The following is a 22,624-nucleotide window of genomic DNA, read 5'->3' on the forward strand; positions in this document are numbered from 1 at the left end:
TCCATCTTTACCCTCAGGTTATTTTGTTCTTCCTTCTTCTTAATCCAATGCAATGCCTGCTGCTGTGGGTCAATGCAGAGTGGGAAACGGCTGGAATACGTTGTGAGGATTCCATTCTGGACAGACAGCTCATCTGGGGGCAATCCTTCAGAAACCCACCTGGGAACAGAATGGACCAAAGACCAGCCAGGGATGAAAACTCAATGGGAGAGCAGCACATTTCATTTGTCAGCAAAATTATGCAACTCACTGAGCACACAATCAGACAAACACACAGTGCATGTGTCACAGCTCAGACTGACTCACTGTCAAAGCACTGACTGTGAGCAATCCTGTGGTAGCTGATATATGGGCTCCATGGGGCTGGATTTAATGCCAAACCCATTGAAGTCAATGAAAAGACACTGGCTGGGTTATGGAAACATATTTTATACAGAACTCCTGATAAACTTCCTAGAAATGGTATTACAGATGTCTAAGTTCAGTGGATGCTCCTGGATGTTAAGTACAAGAGATTGTTACAATAAATGGCCCCTGTTAATCAGGACATGAAAGTAAGATTCCCTCTCTGGTATGGCTGTGCACCTCCACCCACAATGCCAATTCTGTGCTACAGATTCAGCTCCAGACTCCCACTTTAAATGTCACATCCAGCAGTCCCTGGGTCTCCTGACTGGACATACCTGCTAATCTCCACCTCATCAGTCAGGAGGGCCTCTAACTTGAATGGATGGCTGACAGGGATTTCTCGTGAGACAATATCTTCATGCCACACCTGATAGAGCATTTCATGACGGAACTCCCAGCTGAAGGCTCCCACATAGCACAGAAAAGCAGCAGCAAGCAGACAATCTCCGAGCAACTTCGCTTTCCTTGCTTCTAATTCCTTGAATTCATCTGACCACCTGAAATAATTATATGGGAGATTCTGTACCAGGAAGATGAGGTTTATGTGCAGGATTTCCTGCTACTTTGATACAGGTTGAGACAGACCCCCAAATTTAGAATCAGTTTTCTCTTGCTATTATGGGAGCCACAGACACTGAGTTGATCTGAACTTTCATCCATTAATCTCAGTTATTTTCCAAGAGCTAATGGATATTAGTTCAGAACAGATAATAGCCCTTCTCAGAAACAAACAGCATAGAAAGCAATATTTTCAAAAATGTCTCCACCTGAAGATTTTATCCCTGACACATGAACCTCTGATGTCAAAAATTATCCTCTTTGGATCTAGATTTACCTCTCATTCTCAGATTTCAAGCCAGCAATGAGCTTGTCAGCAGCATCTAATCTTCTCTGCATTATCTCTGCTTCTTCTTGTAACTTTTGGTTTTCTTTTAATGTCTGGTCTAATTTTTCCCCCAAAGCTTTAAGCTCCTCCTGAATGGCAGCCAGCTCTGCCTGTATCCTTTCCAGTTCCCGCTTACTTAATTCGTAGTTCCGTTCCAGCCTGGCCACCTAGAGTACATTTGGAAGGAAACATAAGAGTGTCAGAGGACAGGAGGATTTTAGAGAGAAGCAGTAAGTTCTTACATTTCTTTTGGTTGTGTTATATTTTTCAAAGTGTTCTGGTAATAAACAGTGTAAGCCAAAATAACTGACACTGTCACTCTCCTCTCCCTATCCCAAACACACATCATGGTCTGACACTGCAATTCTAAAGCAGAAAAATCTCCCAGTTTTGTACCCACAAGGAGAATTAAAGCACTGGAGGTCAGCAGGACCTCCTGACAAAAGGGGAGGCTTGTCTGCTTAATAATAACAATATTAAGGCTCCAAAAATAGTCAGACACATCATCTAGTGAATATACTTGCTCTGTAGTCAGTTGTATAAAAGAACCTTTTCTTGACAAAATTTTCCAGTGTCATCTGTTGGACATTAGATTTCCTTTGGTAAGACAGTTGAATTTCCAGTCATCTTAGAAAAAGCTAATCAAAGGTCTGTGCTTAAGGAACATGGATTTAGTGTACTACTGACCTCTGTTCTGCCCAAATGCCATGGGTTTTAAAGTTTGTTTTTAGTAAACAGCTCTAAACTGTGTTTTTCTAAGCACATTAGATTACAAAATTCCAACTGAACATGTTCCTCCCTCATCCCTCAAGCACTGGCATGGATGGCAACCCACGGCCCAGCATCCTGACACAACAAATACAGTGATTTATGACTGACAACCTGCCTCACTGCTACTACAGTAGCTGTCCTAAACACCACTTTTTAAGCACTTCAATAGGAAACGTGGGCAGTCTATGAAATGGTCAAGTATTATCTTTTCCATCAGGATCATGTTTCGACCTCCTCTGAGTTTGATTCCAGCACATTTTACCTTTTCTTCCTTTGGCTTGACTGTTTTAACTACATCACAGTAGGTCACCACTGCTTCAGCAAACTTTAACATTCCCAGTCCTGCTCTGCTGATAACTTCCATTTCAGCCCAGGTAGTATTAAGATTCTTTAAGAGAGCTAAATTGGCAAACACAAAAATATTGCAAGTGAGTTGAATAACTGTGAACAAACCCTCAAAGAAATAGCTTTTCCTATCAGCAGCACCAGCCAATGCTGTGACAGACAATAGGAAATATTTGTCAGAATATTAAAGAGACTCTGTTGGCTGTTCCCATTAACAAGATCCTATATTCTCTGCAATACCCAGAACAGGAATTCACCTCTCATAGCTTTCACATTGCTCCATGGAATTTCCCTAAATTCTGTTGTCAACAGAAGTTTCAGGAAGTTTGTGTCAGCCATCATGGCTTTGGCATTCTTCCAGTTTTGTTCTTTGTAACCTCTCATTATAAGAATACAGTCCAGAACAACCTGCACCTGCTTCGGGGGTGTTGCAAAGGACCTGGAAAACAGGTGAAAGAGACAGTGGAAGTGAAAAAAGGAGACAAAGCACATGAGGCCAGACATGGGTACTGCCTGTTAGGAGAGGCACTGCAATACAGGAGCTTGTACATAAGACAAGCCACAACAGTGAAAAAAATAACCCAAGCCAGATAATAAATTATTGACTAATCAAAAACTCAAGAACCAATTTGATCCATGAAATACTAAAGGATTTTAGCAGTGGAAAGCTCAAAACACTGATCCTCGCTATTTTTTCCCAGGGCAGTGAAGCAGATGGAGAAAAATCCAGAGATCTATGAGAGAAAGGAAACTGAAGTGTGGCAGGGAAGGGAGAGCCTTTGCTATTCTGGGGACAACTATTTCAGGGAGAGCCAAAGACTGGATGTGCCTTTATATCAATCCTCACAAAACAGATGTAAAGAATTATCAAAACATAGGGAGGAGTAAATTAGGCAGGGAAATACATTTTTGTGCTATGAAAGTATCCCTGAAAAATAACTGTTATGTGTTCCTACTTACACAGGGAAAAAAGAGGAAGAATGAACAGGTTTGGACTGCCATTGTTCAGGCAAAAACCATAGCAGGTTCTGGTGCATCAGACACAGGCCAGAGAATGATGGGGTAAACAGCAAACAAAGGCCTGGAAGAAGTGTCTTAAGGCAAAGGCATGGACTAGGCCTCAGGGCATTCTGTTGTGACCTCTGCACCCAGGCACCTGATGTCCTGACCTTCACAGGCAGGTGAGAAAGATGAGGTTAAGGCTCAGACCCAGCAAACAAGAGTGTATTTCCAAGAGTTTATGCTCCTGTACATACAAATGAGTCACCTGAGTTCAGTAACTTCAGCCTTGTCAAGCTTCTCAACCTCCCGTTTGGCAGCTTCCATGATTGGCCTGATTTGATCCAGGGCTGCCTCAGCCTCTGCCTTCTCCACAGCAATTATTGCATTCTGCTCCTGTATCTCTATAGCTTTCTCTTCACCCATTTTTTTCTTCTCCTCAGCTAGTAATTGCAAAGGCAGGACCATAAATGAATCATTCAAGTTTGTATACAGAACATATAGTAAGTAATACACTAACAGACATTTACTCTTTGCTGAAAATCACAAATTACCATCAAGTCAGAACATTTGTGTTGCCAGCTATGTCATCAGGTTAGGAACAGTTAGTGTTCCACACAACAGCATGCATAATCTCTTTTCCTCCATATTTCCCTCTGATTTTCCCCTAATACTAAATGCCTGAATCAGAAATTGCCTTTCTTGCTATTGCCTTTCCCACATTATGCCCAACACCTTGGAAAGGGTAGACAGGGGCAGGCAAACACTGTGTAAAGTATTGTGGGCCAAATGTGGAGCAAGGATGGCAATCTGGGCAAGGCAGGGGACCTGCTCTTCTGGCATGGCCTGGGAGCAGCACACAGAACAAGAGGGATACCTTGAGAAGCAGCTGGAGCTCTTCAAGGGTCTCCCCACCCAGCCTAACCCAGATGATGTGAGCCCTGCTTAGTCTATGGGACACTTCACTAGTTGTAAACTACCCACCTATTTCTGTGTTTAATTTAATGTCTCTTAACAAAGCCTCACAAGCAGCTGTTTTTTCTGTTAGTATAACCTTTTGCTCAGCAAGTTTCACGTTCAGCTCAGCCAGCTGTACAGCAGCTTCCTTCAGCTTAACCAAGCCCCCATCCAGCCGTTTACATTGTTCTAGGTAGGAAAGAAAAGGGAGAAATGTCAGTGATTCATTGGTTGTGTTCAAGCACACAGCAACAGACAACCTCACCAAGAGAAAATATCCTTAGAGGTGCACTGAGAGATTTTCTTTTCCTGAGCCTGCCAGCCAAAATGATGTCAAAGTCACTTGAGCTGACATAGTGGCCCCGTGCCACAACATATTTGCCACATTCCACTGTTTGTGTTTTACCCTCTTCACATATTTTAGTGCCACTGAAGTATGAATAAGAATTGCTGCTTGAGGAACAAAGTCAAACCCTGAGCAAGGCCATGCTGGTATTGGATTTCAGCATGACTCTTCCCCAAGCAGAGGAGTGTCTGGTTTGGAGATTCTGGCTCATGTTCATTCACAAAAGGATTTGAGGAGAGCCCATTGTTTGACAGAGTCTGAACATGCATGTGTGGCCAGGATTTTGGGTCAATGTCAAAACACAGCCCCACAGCTGTGTGCCAGCACAGCATTTGAGACAGTACTAACAGAGTTTTTGCATATTCTGGATAATATGTGGGATTCTCACCAGAAATTTTGCTTTTAAAATACTTAAATCACTTATTAAACAGGAGAAAACATCTACATAGTCTTACCTAAAATGAACTCATTTTTCTCATCCAGCAATTTTGCATAGGTATTGAGAAAATCAAGATAATTTTTTGGTGTGACATGATTTCTACGTCTCAGTTTCTCCAGAAATTTCTTGCTGAAATCCCCTACAGATTCATGCACCATGACTATGTGGTCAACCACTGACTGGAAACTCTCTGGTGGGATGCGTGGGTTTTTTGCTAAAATTGAGCAGAAAAAAAATTTCAAAGATTTGTGGCTTTTTTTCAGAATACACCAAACGTACATCTAAGCCAGCCACAAAACAAGTCTGTTTGCTGGGGCAAAAAGCAAGGCCAAAGGGGACCTCCTGGTAGTCAGCAACATTGTCTGCAGAGTTTGGAACTTGAATGTTATCATAGATTGAAGTGTTAAATATTTAAATATTTTAAAATCTATTTGATTAAGACACTACCATTTCTTAATACAGTGACATTTCTAAATGCAGTGACATTTTTTGACTGGGCTTTTGCATTACCCATTTAGACTCAAGGTAACAAGCACAATAGGAAATGAACTTGTGAAAAGTACAATAATTGCAAAGTAAAGAATATATTTCTTAGGCTATGCCAAGGGTTAATGGGTTGAAATACTGACATGTTACATACCCAGGAAGGATTGTGCAACTGCAGACAAGGCCTGGGCAGGCCAGGGCAAGAACCAGTCAATACCAGTGTTGTTGACAAGACCTTAAAATAAAAGGACAGTGTTATTTGAAAAATTTTGTCGTAAAACTAAGCCCTAATCAGATAGGCAATCCTCTAACTTTATTTACAGCAAAAATTTGCAAATTAGTCTTGTCTCTTTCTTAGAAACAGAATTTACCACAAAATCCATACTTTGACTTTGACAGTAAATGATGAGCTTCGCCCCTGTGTCCTGCTGACCCCACTGTACCATTCCTTAGGCTCTACAGGACACAGCGCAGAGCTGCAATAATGTATTGTAGGGCCTGGTTTAGCATTCCCACCTGGACCCATCTTTCACGAGTCTCTCCTGTTTCCCAGGACTCCTTTCAGCCACCTGCAGCATCTGCCAGGCTTTGGAACAAAAGCTTTCTCTTCCCACCATCCTAGTTTCATGATTTAACACCACACTTTCTGCTGTAAGCTACAGAAAAGAGGCTGCAGACAAAGGCTGTGTATTTCCAGTTCAGTGAGGATGACCAATTGATTTCTAGCTGTTCAACTGGAAAATGAACTGATGTGATAAATGCTAATCAATATTGTTCACTGATATGTGGTAATTAACTGGAAAAAAAACATGCAATGCAAGCCCTTAATCATGAAACCTGCTCTGCTAAGTTTCAGCTGCCAGACTCAGTGTCCACAGGAGATTTTTCTCTTGCCTGTAAATCTGTGTTTCACAGGGAAGGGACTAAGCAGTGTGTACAGATGATACCTGGGAAATTTCTGCACCACGTTCTCAGGTCCTCCCCAACTGGGGACATTCCCAGGACAATGTGAAGGTTGCTTGCACATTTGCTTACAAAATACTGCCAGATACTCTCTTTAGCTGGGCCCATGCCAGCCTTAGCAGCTTCATCTCCAATCTGAGTTAGTATGGTGTCTTTTTCATCGTCTGCATAAAGGGCTGGCACCATTCCTGTAACATAAGGACAGAAGAATGCTAGTGAGAACCACCAGTAAGAGGAAACCATATGGCTGGGAATAGGGCAGATGAGAAACCAATTTTAATCTAGTTCTGCAAAAATGATTCTGAGTAGTTTTGAATGAACCAATTCATCTCTCTATGCTTCTCCTCCTCCCCATAGAAAATAGGTCATACTTGGGATTTAGAGGAGTAATTAATTCATTTTTGTTTGGGCTTTAGCAATATATACAAAATGTCACAGGACTTTGCAAAGAAAATCTTCATTCATGTCTGTGAACCATCAGCTCACATTTTTGTTCTCTCAATCTTGTGGCAAAGTAACCTAATGACAGACCAGGGACAGGGAAAACTAGAACAAGACAAGGGATACAATTAACTCATCTGTTCTCATATCAGACTGTGGAGGAACTTCTATAGAGAGGGCGGTCACACAGTGCCAGCTGCTGCTCATTTCCAGCTGCTTCATTTGCTAGAAGATACCAAACTACATTTCAGGACATATATACATGAATATACATATGAACAGTTGCTGCAGTTCAGGTGAATGCTATTCAAAAGCCAATTGGACAACAGGTGGGTTTGTGGCCAAATGCACCTGAAGTTTCCCTCAGTCTTGGAAGAAATCTGAGACTCCTGCAGCATCATCACCAGCATGAATGAACCCTATAACCTCTCCAGACACAAAAATGACTGTAAGAAGATTCCAGAAAGCCATTGTTAAGGCCAAGATCATTTCAGGTAGTACTGAAAAGTGTAACCAACGAAAGCAGCAGAGGACACAGGGTAAACCAGTAATAGTTGTATCAAGGGTACAAGCAGAGAGGCTGCCAGTGGCACCTGAAGTCAGCATGTTGTTGATGAGCTCCAGGAAACTCTCTTCTGCCACATGGCCATCAGTGAACAAGAAGACCACTGACTTGTCGTAGATACCCAACTTCTCATACAAAATTTTCAAATCCTCTCGGAAATTATTTTGTCCATATCCTCGGCTCAAGATGATCTCAAATACCTAAGGATGAAAACATACACTGAGAAGACACAGATGGACCCAAGACATGATGGCAACTCTGAATTCTACTTAGACTCAAGGGGGTTGGTTTGGCCCCAGTCATCAGTAAATGTTTAAGTATCAATAAAATTGTGCATTTGTACAACCCTGCGGATTGCATTTTCAAAATTGCTTTGTGTTCATGCTCCTTTTTTGTTCTTACCTTCCAAGCCTTTTTAAGTAAAATGCCTCTGAGAGGAACATTTCCTCTGAAATAATACAGTATCAATCACAACAGGGCTCCTCAAGCAGCACTGGAGTGCTGCTGTAACACATTTAAGCATCAACAGCAGTAGTTAGGGACAATTAATTGCTCATCACCAAACCCATCCTTGTTTTCCTTCCCCAGTGCCAAAACCCAGATTCAGGCACTGACAGCTTCCTGCCCAGATCACACACAGTCATCACCTTGGACTTCCTGGCAATCACCTCACCTGGGTTTCTTTCCACAGGGAAGAGCTGCCAGCCTGATCTTGTCTTGACTGACTGACTCACTCCCATCCCCAGTTTAATCCCAATCACAGTTCTACTTTCCTTGTCTCTTTTCCCAGCCAAGACCCAGGGTCACTAACCTCACATCCAGCAGTGTGAGCAGCCAGTTTGGTCAGGGACTGCTTTCCTGAGCCTCCCACCCCGATGAGCAGGGCGTGCCCGCGGTCCATGCGGATGATGCGATGGATACGGATTAAATGCTCCAGAGCATCATCAAAAAGAACCAGATTCATTTTAATATGGTACTCGTTGTAGTCATCCAAAATTTCCTTCAGAGAAAGGAAAACAGAATGTTACTAGGAGACCAATGAAACAATTAATAACATTAAGAAAATAGCTCATTCAGCAGCATTATTCCTTTCCCATTCCTCAGGGAAAATGAACTATTGGAAAACACTGCTGACTCTGTAGCTGATCCTCAGTTTTCATCACTGCAAATCCCAAATGGGCATTGAAGCACATAAAGTTCTGTGTGCACACAGAAGAGAACAGATTTCCTGCAGTTTGAGGCAGGCTCCTGCCCGTTCCTCAGGCACAGTTCCCAGCTGATGCACTCTACCTTAAAGAGAGCTTTTGCTAATTCATAATCTTGGATATCTTCATAAAAACGAGGTTCTGCCTCATTCAGTGCTGTTCTGAAATCTCCAAAAAGAATGGGATCCCTCATGACGTGCTCCAAGTGATCGGCAAAATGCTCTTCAACCAAGGATCTTATATGGCCTTGTACCTTCACAGACATGAAATGAGTCAGGCAACACAACAAAGCATCTCATTGTGAATCCAGTCATACACTTAGAAAGGTGATAATTCAGATTCTTGCTCAAACACTGATTTATTTCAAGGTGATATTTATGTCACTAGAAGATCCAAAGATTACAGCCCCCTTCTGTATTCTATGTTTAATTAAAATTATCTAATAGGCAGTTCAAGAATGGTTCAAGCCAATCAACTGTACGACATCAAAACAAAAAGGGAGAAATCTGTTAAATAAAACACCTTCTCATATATTGATGTAAACAGTATATTAATAAACTTCCCTTTTCAGCATTCATAGATGTCTCATCAGAAAGATCTCTCACAAAGTTTCAAAGTTTGCATTAATATTCTGCATTGTGAAAATTGAGCTGGAGATGTATCTTTGTATTTTAGAGGAGAAAGTTTTAACTAGAAAAATCTGAAGCCTTCTTGGCCTACCTCTTTTTATCTAAGCAACTTCCAAAGCAAAGCAGGTTGCTTATAGATGAGTAGACTTTATCTCAATTTCTCTCCTAAATCTCGAGGTTTAAAATTGACACTGTTCTCTTCTGTGTTTAAAGATATAATTTGAAGCATTTTCCAATTTGCACAACAGCCAGAACTGAATTCACTGTGTAATAATTTGGCTTTTATAATTTTTAGTACTTGATTGTACAGTGACATTCTGGTACAATCCTTCCTGAAGGAAAATACTGACTTGAAGTGATTTCCTGAGTTTTTTCCTGTACTTCTTTCACACTCTGTCACCTGTACTTCTGCTAATCAATTTTCCTGGACAGGCAAACCAAGTGATACTTTCCATTCCTTCAGTAGATCTGCTTTCTTAGTCTGCCCACATTGTTTTAGGAAAAAATCTTCCATAGGCCATGCTTTAAATTAATGAGCAACATATTGCTTACACAAATCTGCAGTCAGACAGCAAGACCCGAGCCCAACGCTTGGCAGTGTTGCTGTTGCAAATTAATTGCCATAACAATAGTCAGTGACTACTAAAAAACTGAAAGAAATTACTCACCAATTCTTTGTCTGCCTCATTAATCAGCCTGTCATGGAAAACCCTCAGGCACTCATTTCTCCAAACTCTCACCATCTGGGTCGCTGTGTGAAACCTGAAATAACATCAAAATATCAGACTGCACCAAATGAGCTGACATGATTCCTAAGGCCATATGGTTAATAACAAGGACCAAATTCTGAACTTACCTTTTTACTCTTTATGATTTAGTTCTTTTGCATTTTTACCTCTGGTATCTTATTTAAGAGAGAATCATGCATCAGTGTTTGGCATAGAGAGTAAGGTCACAATTTAGGATGTTCTATTTCTCACTGTGGTTTGATGAAAAGTGACCAAATGTGACTGATTTCCTGTACCAAATGACCTCAATTTCATTCAGACTCACCAAGAAGAAAATAGGTGTGGGACCACTAATGACAATTTTTCCATTCTTACCTTTCTGCATCTGTAAGAACAAGTCCATTATAGACCCTGGAGAGATCCCGCAGGTTAAAAATGTAATGGAATTTGGAAGGAGTAGGCGGCAGGTCAGTAACGATCATTTTATAAAGTTCCAAAGTACACTGAGTAATCTTGTCAGAAATGGCTGATATGGACTCATTAAAGTTCTGCAAACATGAGAAAGAAGAGGTGTTTTCATGAGACTGCCCAGACAGAATTCAACAATATTAAACATAATCTGCTTTCCAGCTTTTAAACCTGTTTGGTTCAACAATTCTCTGTAGTATGAATATTCTGCAGTTAAATGTTTAGGGCAGGCTCCATCCTCACTTTGGAACCTTCTGAGTGCTCAAGATAACATCAAACTCAGTGACTGGAATTCCTACAAGATTTCTAGAGCAGAATAATTAAACTCCTCTTTTCTTATCTAATATTGCAGGTACCTTGCCAGCAATGCAGTCTGTTGCATTATATTACATTTTCACACTCATTCAGGAAAAAATTTTCAGATCTTTGTGCATTTGCTTAAAGGAACTGTAACCAAGTCATTCACACATTTCAGCAAATGAAAAGTCCCAGGTTTATAAATTATATGCTGGCTTGAATGTATACATATCACACAAGAACTTATCCAAGCAATGAAAAATCCATTGAGAAAGAAGAGGAAAAGAAAGGTTTATGTGAGGTTCTAGGTACAAAAAAAAAAGGTAACAAAGATTTCAGATCTTGCAACAACACAGAAATAAATGTCTATTTAAAAATAATACACCTGTTGAGCAATCCTTTAAAAACAGTGAAATTACCGCAGTGTGGCCTTTCAGGATGGACAAGTAGATCAAATTCAGTGATTGCTCAGAAGGAAAAGGGATGTTAAAAACACTGAAGAGTGACATGAACCGAGGGTCAACTTCATTCCGACCTCCTCCAGCTTTGCCCATGGCAGCAACAAAACCCAGGTCTCGAAGAAATTTAATGTTCATCTCTTTACCACGATCGTACATGAAACCTTTCTCCAGCAGCAGCTTCAGCAGGGCAATGGGCTGTTGTGTGCCATACTCATCAACCTGCAGCATACACACGAGTCAGGATACATCAAAGCACAGTACAACAGCTCACCAATTACTGCTTTATTGTGGGAATACTGGTTTCCATACTCAGGAGAACATTACAGGGACCAAGGGACACTTTGTAAAGCTCTGGCACTGATTGTGAACACTCATCCTAATGTCTCCTCTAGGAAAAGTGCCTCTTCTCTGAGATAAACTAAATGCACACTGGATTTGTGATTGCAGGGACCATGTCAGTACCACCCCAAATGTTTCTATACTACCTGGAAAAAATATTGACATCTTACCTTTGGCATATTCATATCATCCATGAACACAAGGAGACGTTTTCCCATGGGAGGGCCAAAAGTGTCTTTAGTTCGTTTTTCTACATTTGTCTCCAGGTTTCTCTGAATGTCCAGGGATGTTGTACGAGAAGAGAAGTTAATTACCAGCACCAGCTGCAAACAGGAGGAGATTATAAGAATGGACTCTAACCTGTTTTGTTGGTTTTTATTTTTACTGGAGCATTCAAAAATATTTTTTATATTAGCTGTCAGACATAGAGGAAATGCTGCTCAGGTCCACTACTCACTTGAATTACATGTGACAAAGAAAAGTAAGCCCATCATTAGCACTTTGACAAGAAATTTTTACTTTATATAATTGAGTCTGTACAAGGTAAAAGAGGACAAAACATCTTTGATCTTGAATGATTTTCAAATCAGTCACACACTTGGGGTCTGGAGTGTGCAGTCACATTAACCAAGTCAATATTGCAACCCACAGACTCAGGCTTCACAATGCAAATTTTACACAAGGGCAAAGAATGGAAATGCAGCTTTACAAACAGGGCAAAATGCCTCACACATACATTAACGTCCTTGTCCAGATTGCTTAGGAAGTTCTGTGTGGTTGCTGTCTTAGATGTACCCGATTCACCTACAAGAACAACGGGGCGTTTCGCTTTGACCATCTGTCCCAGTAACCAAGCAGTGCGGGTGGTATCCACTGTGGGCACTGGAAAAGAGCAGAACACAATCCTTGCCTAAATGAAAATGCACTACAGCTGGGGGATTTAGATTTATAGAACAGTGCTGGAACACACTCTCAAGGTATTAAGATCCAGTTGCACAAAGACATAAGATGAATTATCAATTCACTAACAATGCTGAAGGAAAATTTTTATTGCTTAACCATCTCTTTTCAGTCTTTGTCATTGAGATCTTTTCTTCCATATATATAGACTAAAAAAGAAGTTATCTTTCATATAGGAGGGCCATGGTTTGGTTAAGCTCCATTTAATTCCTATTTCAAGGATATAATCAGGATTTATTTGGATCATAAGCATTTTCCCAGAACTCTACAGAGATGAATTTTTTCCTATGTGAATTGCCTGCATTTGGAGCAACTTCAGAGATTATAAATTTATCTCTTGTGTCAGTGAAGTTAACCTGTGCTTGCTGGAGTATCACTGTATATTAATGTGCCCAAATGTGTCTCTAACTATGAAAAGCATCATTAGGCAATGTTTCAAGTAACAACCAATAGCAGCCCTAAGAATGCAATTTTTATCTACTGAATACCCGAACTACAAGCTGATATTTTCCTAGAATTTCTGGTATAGCAAACTGTGAATCTTCTGCTATTCCAGCTTTTAAAAGGCATTATTAGCTCCTAAAGAACCTTCATTGACTGAAACTGCTTTTATCCTTTCCTTTTTATCCACTTTTTCATTACACAAATGCTCTTTATGACTGCTAAACGACTTTGAAAAGAACTTTAAAGAAACTGATTTGTGCCATCACAAAAACTGAACCTGAGCAGATGACCTTCAGTACAGAAAAGGGATGTCTCATGTTAAGTTGCCATGCACTCAGTGGTGGCACATTATGAATTAAAAGCACATCATTGCTGTATTTTATCTTATACTCACCTAGAATGTCAAGAAACTTCATTTCAGGATTATGAATATATTCAGGAACAAGTTGCATCCAAGGTACCCACATTTTTTGAGATCCATCAAAATGGAAGTCATACAAAGTTGGCAGCTGACCTGCAAACCATTAAGCAACTGCAAGTTTTTAGGACACTGAAATATTTCCTAAGAAAACATTCTGATTGAGATGAAAATGAAGGGTAAGATTATAGACCAAGTTGGGCAACACTTTGTTCTATTTACAAGTCATTTAACTCATTAAGTCATCAGCCAAAATTCCTCTACTCTAGCACCTTCATGAAAACTATCACTTTTCTATTACAATGAATGGCATTCAGATTAAATTATGACAAGATCCTACCTGGCAGCTCCCCTGGCTTAGCCAGGACACCCTCAGTGTGAATAACATTCATGCAGGAAATATGTTTAACGTTTTCATCAAATTTAATTCTCCCAGCATCAAGAAGAGAAGCACCTAAGGAGCAATACAAAGCTTCCAAGAAAAAACACTCCAGAACATTAGGATTTTCAGGCTGTTCAAGTAGGACATCCAGCATCACAGTTAACTGCACAATCTGTTGGAAAAAGGACAAAGCTGTAAAGAAAATTGGCCTTTAGATGCATGAAAACTCTTAATATGTTTTCAGCTGATTGCTGGTCTTTTGTTCTTATAAATGGATCTACTGCTGTATGTATTAAGTTGAGTAGAAGAGCATTGTTATGTGCTGATTGGTTTGGTGTCTCTGTGTGCTCATCAGTAGGAAACTGGCATTTCAGCACTCTCCTCCTGTTCTTTCTTTGGGAAGGTTGCACTTTTTCCATCATTCTGTTTTCTTTTTAGTTAAATGTGTTCAATCTTTATTCTCTGTTTCTTACCATATTTAAATCTGTTTGAGGAATAATGGTCTTCAGCTTTCGTTCCTGTTTGCCATTCACAATTCCCTCTATAATCATATCAATAAGGTAAGGCACGTACTTCTGAAAAAGATTATCCAATTCCACTTTCTCTTCCTAAGGAACACAAAAAAGACAATAATTCAGCTGGAAAGAAAAACATTGACAGCAGAGCTTCCCATCAATACCTGGCTGACCAGATATGATTGTTCTTGAAGGAAGCAATTCTACCAAAGACTGTCTATACTGTTCAAGACAAGTATTCTGAACAAATGCAGAAATTCCCACCTCATTTTCTCTTTTTTTGACCCACTTCTGCCAGTAGGGCTCATATCTCAGATTTTTAGGATCTACAAAGACCATTCCGCAGCGGGATACTGTGGCAGGAGATGCATACTGTAAGTCCCCAACCTAAAAAAGAATCACGCAAGAGAATGGTAAACTTTAACTGCTTTTCAGGCCTTGAAGCACCATCTGTATCTAACCCTTCCTGTGTATTGAATGGTACAGTCATTTCTTACCTCAAACAACAAAGCACAGTGTGCCTGAAGCCTAATCCGCTCCCCATTTGCCAGGGTCAGTAACTTGTTGTCATCCATGACAGAATTCATGTTTTCAACCCAGAGAGCATCCACATCTCCATCAAAGAGAATGTACCTGTGTACAAGAGCCATGGGCACTGACTGATCTCTGATTTTCCTAACATATTTCTGAATTCAAAAGTGTCAACAATGGTGCCTTTGTCAGTCAGGTTTTTGAAGTCTACCATTCATTTTTTATAATTGCATCGTTTCACTGAGACTAGGAACTCACAGGAGACAGAAAGAGCCCTGGACACTTTCTATTTATTTAGCTTTTTTTTTTTAAATAGTGCCATATCGATTTTTTTTTAACTTATGTAAACCCCATTATCTCAAAACCATCATTATGATTTCTAGCTGCCTACCTTCGCTCTTTCTTCTCAGTGGGTCTGTTGATATCCCGAAAAATGTTAGACAGGACTCCATCTGTCCAGTCTCGTGAGACAGGGTCAAGGATCCCATACAGCTCAATCACACTCATAGCTTTAGGGTTCAGTGTGTAAAGCTTTGTCAATAATCCCAGCCTAAAGACACAGCAAGAAAAGCAACAGTACAATGTCACACTATCATCTCATGCTAACCCAAGCAAATACCCTAGGCAGCTGTTGATCCTCTCATGGCTGGACAGGGTTGACTAATACAGACTGTGCCATTTTACAGCCTGGTTTACATTCTACACTCACTTGTTTTGGGCCTGGCACAAGGTTTTAATAACAACTGTCTTGCCACCTCCAGTAGGTCCAACCACCATTGTAGTGTGACGAGTTAACATTGTCTCATACATCTGAATTACTTTATCGACCTGAAAAATAAACATGGATCCATGTCATATCTCTGTGGTTAAGGCTAGCAGCAGGTCCATATCAGATAAATTTTTCTGGAGCCACTCCAGGGTGCAGCAATGCACCTGCAGCTTCACATTTACAACAAAACCTCAAGCAATTAATATTTTTTATACCTGGTCTGGTAGAACAATATAACCTCGTTCTTCCAGCACTTGTTCTACAGCATCATTAAGGTCAGGGTAGCGGACTCGAGGGCAATCCAGGCCAGGAAAGAGGTCAGAGATCAGGCCAAGGAACAGAGGTACATCTTCAAACACAAATTTAGGAAGATTCATATCTCGCAGAGCTCTCATTAGCACCACATCCTAGACAAAACATAGCAAAATCAATCTTTACCAAATATTTGTTAGCTAAAATGAGGTACTTCAAAACTTTAAAAACTATTGCTCAATTATTTCAGTGCAGCTTTTAGATTGTTTTTTTGTCATCAGTTCCTAGTGGAAACCACAGAGGTTATTTTATGTGGATTAAGTGTATCAATAACTAAGAATAATACACTGCCTTTTTCTACCATGTTAATCAAACACCACAGCTTCCCCAAGCTGGAGCACTCACTCTTCAGTTTTTGCTAGTCATCCAGACACACTCATCTGGCTATTTCCATCCTGGACTTAATAAGCAGGAAAATATCTCATTTTCCATAGATTTGCCTACTTTGACTGGAGAAAGCAGAAATGGCAGAAATGGCAGAAAGCACAATGAAATTCAATAAGAACAAAGGGAAATAATAAGACAAATAACACCAATGTTCTTATTTCCAAACCAGACAAACTACATCAGATGGGGAAACACATTACCTTTCTAATGAAAAAAAGATTAGATGCCCAGGGTAACTAAGCAGCAAATCTACCTCATCGAGGTCTGCTGATCCTCTTTTCAATTCTCCAGCCATTACCAACACTGACTTAAGGGCCCGCAGTCCAAAATCATAGTGATGTTGTTTAGAAAGCTGTTCCCTTGCCAACTTGTACAGCACTGTCATCTTTTTGGCAAGGACCTGTTTGAGATTTAAATTATTGATCACAAATGTGGACATTGCTACTGGCCATGCAAACATGGGTGGGTACGCGGGTATGGGTAACAACAATCATCTTACCTTTGCTGTAAGGAAGCCTTCAGAAAACAGCATTATTTCACAGATCTGCTGAAGATCTGGTACAATCACAACCACAGGCCTGAACAGAGCTTTTACAGACTCAGGGAGCTCAGTCCGGCCAGCATAACCAGGGTTCATTGTAATGAAAATGCCAATACGGCTATCAAGGGAAATCTCCTGTCCTTCAAACTAAAGGCATAAGAAAACAGAACAATGTGAATTAGGAACTAAAAAAAAAAAATACTATTTGCTCAAAGAGAAAACCAATAATACTGGGGCACCCACTTAGGACAAAGTGCTAAAATATTTAGCTTTAGAAAGTCATCGTGATACAAACAATGGGATTAATGCACCTTCTTTAAGATATTTCGCAAGTCTCAAATTTTCAGTCTGAGGTTTTTTAATTCCAGTAAGCATCAGTAAATAAAGCCTCAGTAAATAAACCTCACAACCCACATCAAGTTAAATTACTGCTGTTCCTGATTACTACTAGACTATCACCCCATTTACTTGCTATTATCCTATTAAGATCACTTTTATCTCACTTCACAAAGGAACAACCTGGCAAAGGATTAGGCAATCAGCAAGGATTTAACATCTTTCAAACCAAAAGTACATACTCTGGAGTTTGAAATGTTCAGCCCAAACGAAATACAGAAGCAGCAGCCCTTTGATCTAATGATGGGGTCTAACCCTGTATCTTGCCCCTGAAAACCAAGATTAGCCTTCCACAATTACTTCTCTTTTTTAATGTTTACCTGAAATCTTTTCCACCCATTCATTAAAGCATTTCGGATTGTCTGAATCTGGGAAGAAATGACTGAAAGCACGGAAGCATCGATGCGATTGAATTCATCAAAGCATCCCCATGCACCAGACTGGGCAAGGCCTGAGAAAATTTTACCCATTGCCTAAAAGGAGCAACAAGAAAAACTTCTCAGCAGTGACTATGTTAAACATTCAGCATCAAAAAACTTCTAAACACACTAAAATACTTAATGGTGGATAAACCTCTGGTCTTGCAATAATTACTTGCCAAGTGCAGATTGCCTATCATACACTTAAACACAAAACATACAGCAATTGCTCCCCTGCTTAAAAGGGCCTGAAATTCCTTCAGAAATTTATTCAAAATTGACACTTTTTACTAAATTTAATTATCAAACAGCATGGTATCTCTAATGGAGATACTTATGTAGAAGTTCAGAGTATGTCCTGATCCTGGGCACTGATAAAGAGCAGAAATTGGCATTTTTTCAGAGAACACAGATCTTTAACTCTTACTTTGTAGTCCATGCCTTCTCCACAGTTTGTCACTACACACAGCAAGCCCAGTGCTTTGGCCAGATCCTTGGTTGTTTCTGTCTTCCCTGTGCCTGCTGGCCCTGCTGGTGCTCCTCCCAAAAACATTGATAGAGCCTTTGAAGACAAACCAAAAAGCAAAGCACAGCTTGAATTAGATTTATGTTAGATTGGTAACAAAACCACAAATGAATCCTTGGGTACGAAAAACTTTAATCTTTGTGAATGCCTTCTACATTGTCTTTGCAGCAATGAGGTGAGAAGGATATCACAACTGATTTCAAACATCTTGGCGTTCACGGTGGGAGACAGCAGGAAGAGGCAATAAAACAGGATGTGCCTAAATATAACAGGGGCTTGCTAGCACAATGTCCCTGAGGGTGCACCTGTGTGAGGGTGAGGTAGATGCGGTCGGTGAGCGGGGTGATGACGAGCCGCCCGTTGAGCCCCATGTACTCGTAGCCGTAGGAGAAGACGCCGGTGCACTGCCGCACCATCAGCTCGTCCGGCTCGCGCACCCAGTAAAAGCGCAGCTGGCTCTCCCACTCGAACTCCTGAGCCTGCAGGATGCTGCACACAGAGCTCACGTCAGCCAAGAGGATGGCAGCACAACCCCTAGGTTTGGTGTTAGCTCAGGAGTTGGAGGTGGTGCTTACCTGTCTCTGACGAATACGTCGATGATGTCTCTGGCGTGCACGTCGATGATGAGAACAGTGTTGTATTTTTTCCTGTCGTTTTTGCTCAAGGGCGTCATAATGCGGGTAACCAGGTCATCTATTTGCTTGTGCATTTTTTTAGCATAAATTTTCATTGCCTGCTTTTCTCCCATTTTCACTTTCCGAAAGACATCCTCTACCTCCCAAGTCCACCACACTTGATTAGCAGCAAGCACCATCATGCCTTGGAAGAGCAACATCCAATCAACTCTATGGAAAACACATACAGTGAGGGAGGCTGAGTTACTATTTATTTTAAGTAACTGATGACAAAAGAAGAAAAAAAACACAACAACAAAAAAGAGGTTTCTCCTGTTCCTGCAGCAGCTACAACACAAGCCAAACTTTTCAGAGATACACAGAATTCTATCAAGGTATGCTGGGGGATTTCAAAAGCCTAGGAAATATTCTGATAGAAAAGCTGTTTGTTCCAGGTATAAAATTTCCAAGAGGAAATTTTATTTCCATTGTGAGAAAAACTTACTGAACGCACAACACCAAAAATAAAACTCAAGATTTAGGAAAATAGATATGAGAGATTATGCATTCTTCATGGTTGGTCAAAATAGTGCATGTGAATGTATTCATATCCCTCCACATAGAGATACACAGACTAAAATGTGCAGGAATTGTAAAATTATGCCGTAACTTTTCCATATCATTAACACATCAGCTATTTATGTGTTCCTTGACACTGATTGTTTCACCTGCTTCTGTCTTCACAATATCGATAAATGGCTTCCTTGGTGAGGCGCCGGTTGCTCCGTCTCATTTCCTCCAGCACTACTGTCATCCAGTTCTCCACTCTGCCCACAGCATGGACATCCTGCCTGAACTCCATCACCTCCCCCTCTGCTGAGATCATGGCTGTGGCAATCTTCTCATCATTGTCACCGTCCTTGAACCTCAGCGAGGCTACATTATCAAACATCTGAATGAAATGTACCAACAAAGAAATTCACAGGCATTTTAGAAACAAAGCCTCCAAATGTAAACATATGCAACCCCAGCTCTCCTCCAGAGAAATGGATCTGACTCCCAAGTAATCAAACATAAATGCTGATGTATAGCCCAGCAGCAGAACTGCAGAATATCAAGCAAATAATCAGGCCCAAATTACATTGATTTTTTTCCCCCCTAGAAAATAAGAGCTAGAAGGAGCTACAATCTGTGCGTAAAGTTCTTTAATGATAGATCATTCTGGTGTATCTTGAATGTTCCTCTACCATAATTGCTACCAAGCAGTGTGAGAGGCAGCAGAGACTGTGCATCAGATCTGATCTGGTTATTCAGAATCTTCTTCAAGATGCTGCCAGAATTCTCTTTGTATGCAAAAAATGTTCATGCATACTTATGAGTATGTACAGTACAGTCTGTTAAACTTTTCAAAGCACTTAAAAGCACAAGGCACTGTGGAAAGCCAGACATTGTACCTTTATCATGTGTTCCTGGACACAGAGTGCACTGCTGCTGCCAAGGATACTGAGCAACTCGTCATCAGATATAAAGAAAAATCTGGGGAAAGCATTTCTCTTGGAATCCAAATATTCATTCAAGCTTTTCTGGCATTTCTCCAGCACATCGTTTATACGGTGGAGGTCTGATAGACGATTTGGGACTTCACAGCAATTTTTTATTATCGGGTCTTTTACAGTTTCTTCCATTATCTATACAGGGAGAAAGGGGAGTTTAGAAAATGTTGAACTGCAATAGGTTATATAAATTATATTTCATTAATGACAAAGCATGCAAACAGCACAAGCAGTACAGGTCCTTGTAGAAATGAATCAAAGGTTTTGAAATGGTTTTTTGGTGCTGCAGTGCTGTATGAAAACATGAAGGTAGTGTGTTTATGGAGACAGAACTATAAAAGCAAGTGTAAGCCCAACAAGCCTGTATCCCCAATCAGGCCAGCTTAAGCACATACCTGACTCTGCTCTGTACACAATGGTACTTCAAGGACAGATCAAACATCATATTTTAAAATCACAGTACTCTCTCAATTTTGCACATAGGAAAGTAAGTAAGCAATTTTCATACCAGGAATATGTGTTCAGTATGGGAACAGTGGCATGAAGCAGGAAAGCCTTTTTAGCATCTACATAGGTCCTCAATCAATAGGAACACATCTAAGCTTCTTCTTACCAAGGTAAAAGTAAAAAGTTGTAAACAATGAAACAAAAGGAGATTCTGCCTACTCCATGCTGTCAGCCAAGGACCTCACATCTGCCCATCTCAGCTAAATCAGGAGAAGTCTGCTGGTTATAACAGATGTGAAGTAAACCAGAAAATTCCTGGGTTCCCTAATCTCATATTCAATTAATTATAGCACATCATTCTCAGTATTACACATGTCACAAAAGACTATAAGTAACTATGGAACTGGAAGCAAAATGCACTAAATATGCTGATCACAAGTCAGTTACTTGCCTGTTTAAACATTTGGTCTACACGGTCAAATATTTTGACTTCCTCCGGAAGCTGTGCTCTGATATCTGGAGCAACAAAAATGCTCTCCAGGTACATCCATTTTCTCTGAACTGATATCCAGATCTACAAATCAAATGCTACCATCAGAGGAAACAGAAATACAATGGAAAATATGGATTGTAAATAATAAACATTAATTATTTAGTCCAGCACTTTCCTCCTACCTCGCTTACTTCACTAATCAATGACAGAGTTTTTTCCCATTTTTGAGCGGTTGAAAGAAAAGGACCCACAAAGCGACTGCCCAAAACACTCTGAAGATTGACATTGTTGTCATCAAGAGTCTCTAAAATTTCCTCTACAGATCCCAGAATAAAGCCTCGTGTCTCTGTGCCTTTGGTGTACACTTCTACAGGGAATTTCATATTTTCCCAGGTTTCTATTATTTCCTTCAGTCCCTGCATGTGAACATAAAAAAATGCATATTTCAGTCTTCAAAACTGGAGGCCTATAATCTTAGCAAAAAATGAAACAGCTAATTCAGCTAAATTTTTTGCAGATTTTCTAACTCTGGTTTACAAAGAAGCAATCTATTTCAAAGAATGATAGCAAGAGAGTTGATCCTTCTTCAGATCCATTTTCATAGGACAAACTTTCTTAGTATAATCATAGAAATCCAATATGCTGCTGCCAAACCCAATTCTGCAAGGATCCTGTGCCAGTAGGAGCTCATTAACAGAGCTGTAAATCCCAGCTCATGTAGCTCATGGCAGCTCCCTGAAGATGGCCAAACTTGCAGTTATGCTAATCTAAAACTCTTAAATAAAACTGATTGTTGTCATCCTTGTCTTCTTAGCTTTACATTGATTCTATAATTCAGTACATTACCTTCTCAATGCTAAGTTCTTTAATAGCAGTTCCAACTATATCACTGATAACCACGGCGTATTTGTGAAGTTCCATGGCAAACATATTTTCCAAAGTGAATGTTTCCGTTTTCATTTCAAATCTTGTTCCTGTTTTCTCCATAAGGTCTTCCCAATGCCTGTTTTAAATTGACACATCAGTTTAACACCATAATACAGTAAAAAACAAAAACAACTGTAACATATAATAATGAACTTATGTTTAGGATTCTGCTGTTTAAATAAGAACTACTAGTCTGAATAAATAAATTATCCCAGTCATTGCAGCACCTTTCATGTTATTACACAAGTTCATTAGGC

General features: G+C 40.2%; 1 protein-coding gene across 1 annotated transcript in view; it reads right to left on the reverse strand.

Annotated features, from left to right (window-relative positions):
* The window catches only part of DNAH10 (dynein axonemal heavy chain 10), a 49,335-nt gene that overhangs the window by 11,970 nt on the left and 14,741 nt on the right, over window positions 1-22,624 (reverse strand). The window contains exons 22-58 of the mRNA XM_059485414.1: window positions 22,287-22,443; window positions 21,623-21,856; window positions 21,399-21,521; window positions 20,402-20,635; window positions 19,676-19,899; window positions 18,909-19,178; window positions 18,639-18,822; window positions 18,235-18,369; window positions 17,709-17,861; window positions 16,951-17,139; window positions 16,705-16,851; window positions 15,968-16,159; window positions 15,693-15,811; window positions 15,375-15,533; window positions 14,950-15,085; window positions 14,717-14,839; window positions 14,411-14,545; window positions 13,896-14,109; window positions 13,532-13,651; window positions 12,470-12,615; window positions 11,904-12,056; window positions 11,353-11,613; window positions 10,544-10,716; window positions 10,109-10,202; window positions 8,897-9,064; window positions 8,418-8,606; window positions 7,635-7,806; window positions 6,585-6,788; window positions 5,792-5,872; window positions 5,168-5,365; window positions 4,394-4,555; window positions 3,678-3,852; window positions 2,668-2,849; window positions 2,328-2,464; window positions 1,244-1,461; window positions 684-905; window positions 12-159 (exon numbers count right to left, since the gene is read on the reverse strand). Of these exons, the coding sequence (XP_059341397.1) occupies window positions 12-159; window positions 684-905; window positions 1,244-1,461; window positions 2,328-2,464; window positions 2,668-2,849; window positions 3,678-3,852; window positions 4,394-4,555; window positions 5,168-5,365; window positions 5,792-5,872; window positions 6,585-6,788; window positions 7,635-7,806; window positions 8,418-8,606; window positions 8,897-9,064; window positions 10,109-10,202; window positions 10,544-10,716; window positions 11,353-11,613; window positions 11,904-12,056; window positions 12,470-12,615; window positions 13,532-13,651; window positions 13,896-14,109; window positions 14,411-14,545; window positions 14,717-14,839; window positions 14,950-15,085; window positions 15,375-15,533; window positions 15,693-15,811; window positions 15,968-16,159; window positions 16,705-16,851; window positions 16,951-17,139; window positions 17,709-17,861; window positions 18,235-18,369; window positions 18,639-18,822; window positions 18,909-19,178; window positions 19,676-19,899; window positions 20,402-20,635; window positions 21,399-21,521; window positions 21,623-21,856; window positions 22,287-22,443 (6,331 nt within the window). The remainder of the gene's footprint in view (window positions 1-11; window positions 160-683; window positions 906-1,243; window positions 1,462-2,327; window positions 2,465-2,667; window positions 2,850-3,677; window positions 3,853-4,393; window positions 4,556-5,167; window positions 5,366-5,791; window positions 5,873-6,584; window positions 6,789-7,634; window positions 7,807-8,417; window positions 8,607-8,896; window positions 9,065-10,108; window positions 10,203-10,543; window positions 10,717-11,352; window positions 11,614-11,903; window positions 12,057-12,469; window positions 12,616-13,531; window positions 13,652-13,895; window positions 14,110-14,410; window positions 14,546-14,716; window positions 14,840-14,949; window positions 15,086-15,374; window positions 15,534-15,692; window positions 15,812-15,967; window positions 16,160-16,704; window positions 16,852-16,950; window positions 17,140-17,708; window positions 17,862-18,234; window positions 18,370-18,638; window positions 18,823-18,908; window positions 19,179-19,675; window positions 19,900-20,401; window positions 20,636-21,398; window positions 21,522-21,622; window positions 21,857-22,286; window positions 22,444-22,624) is intronic.

This window comes from Ammospiza nelsoni, chromosome 18 (genome assembly GCF_027579445.1).
Source record: "Ammospiza nelsoni isolate bAmmNel1 chromosome 18, bAmmNel1.pri, whole genome shotgun sequence".
In the NCBI taxonomy this organism is placed as follows: domain Eukaryota; kingdom Metazoa; phylum Chordata; class Aves; order Passeriformes; family Passerellidae; genus Ammospiza; species Ammospiza nelsoni.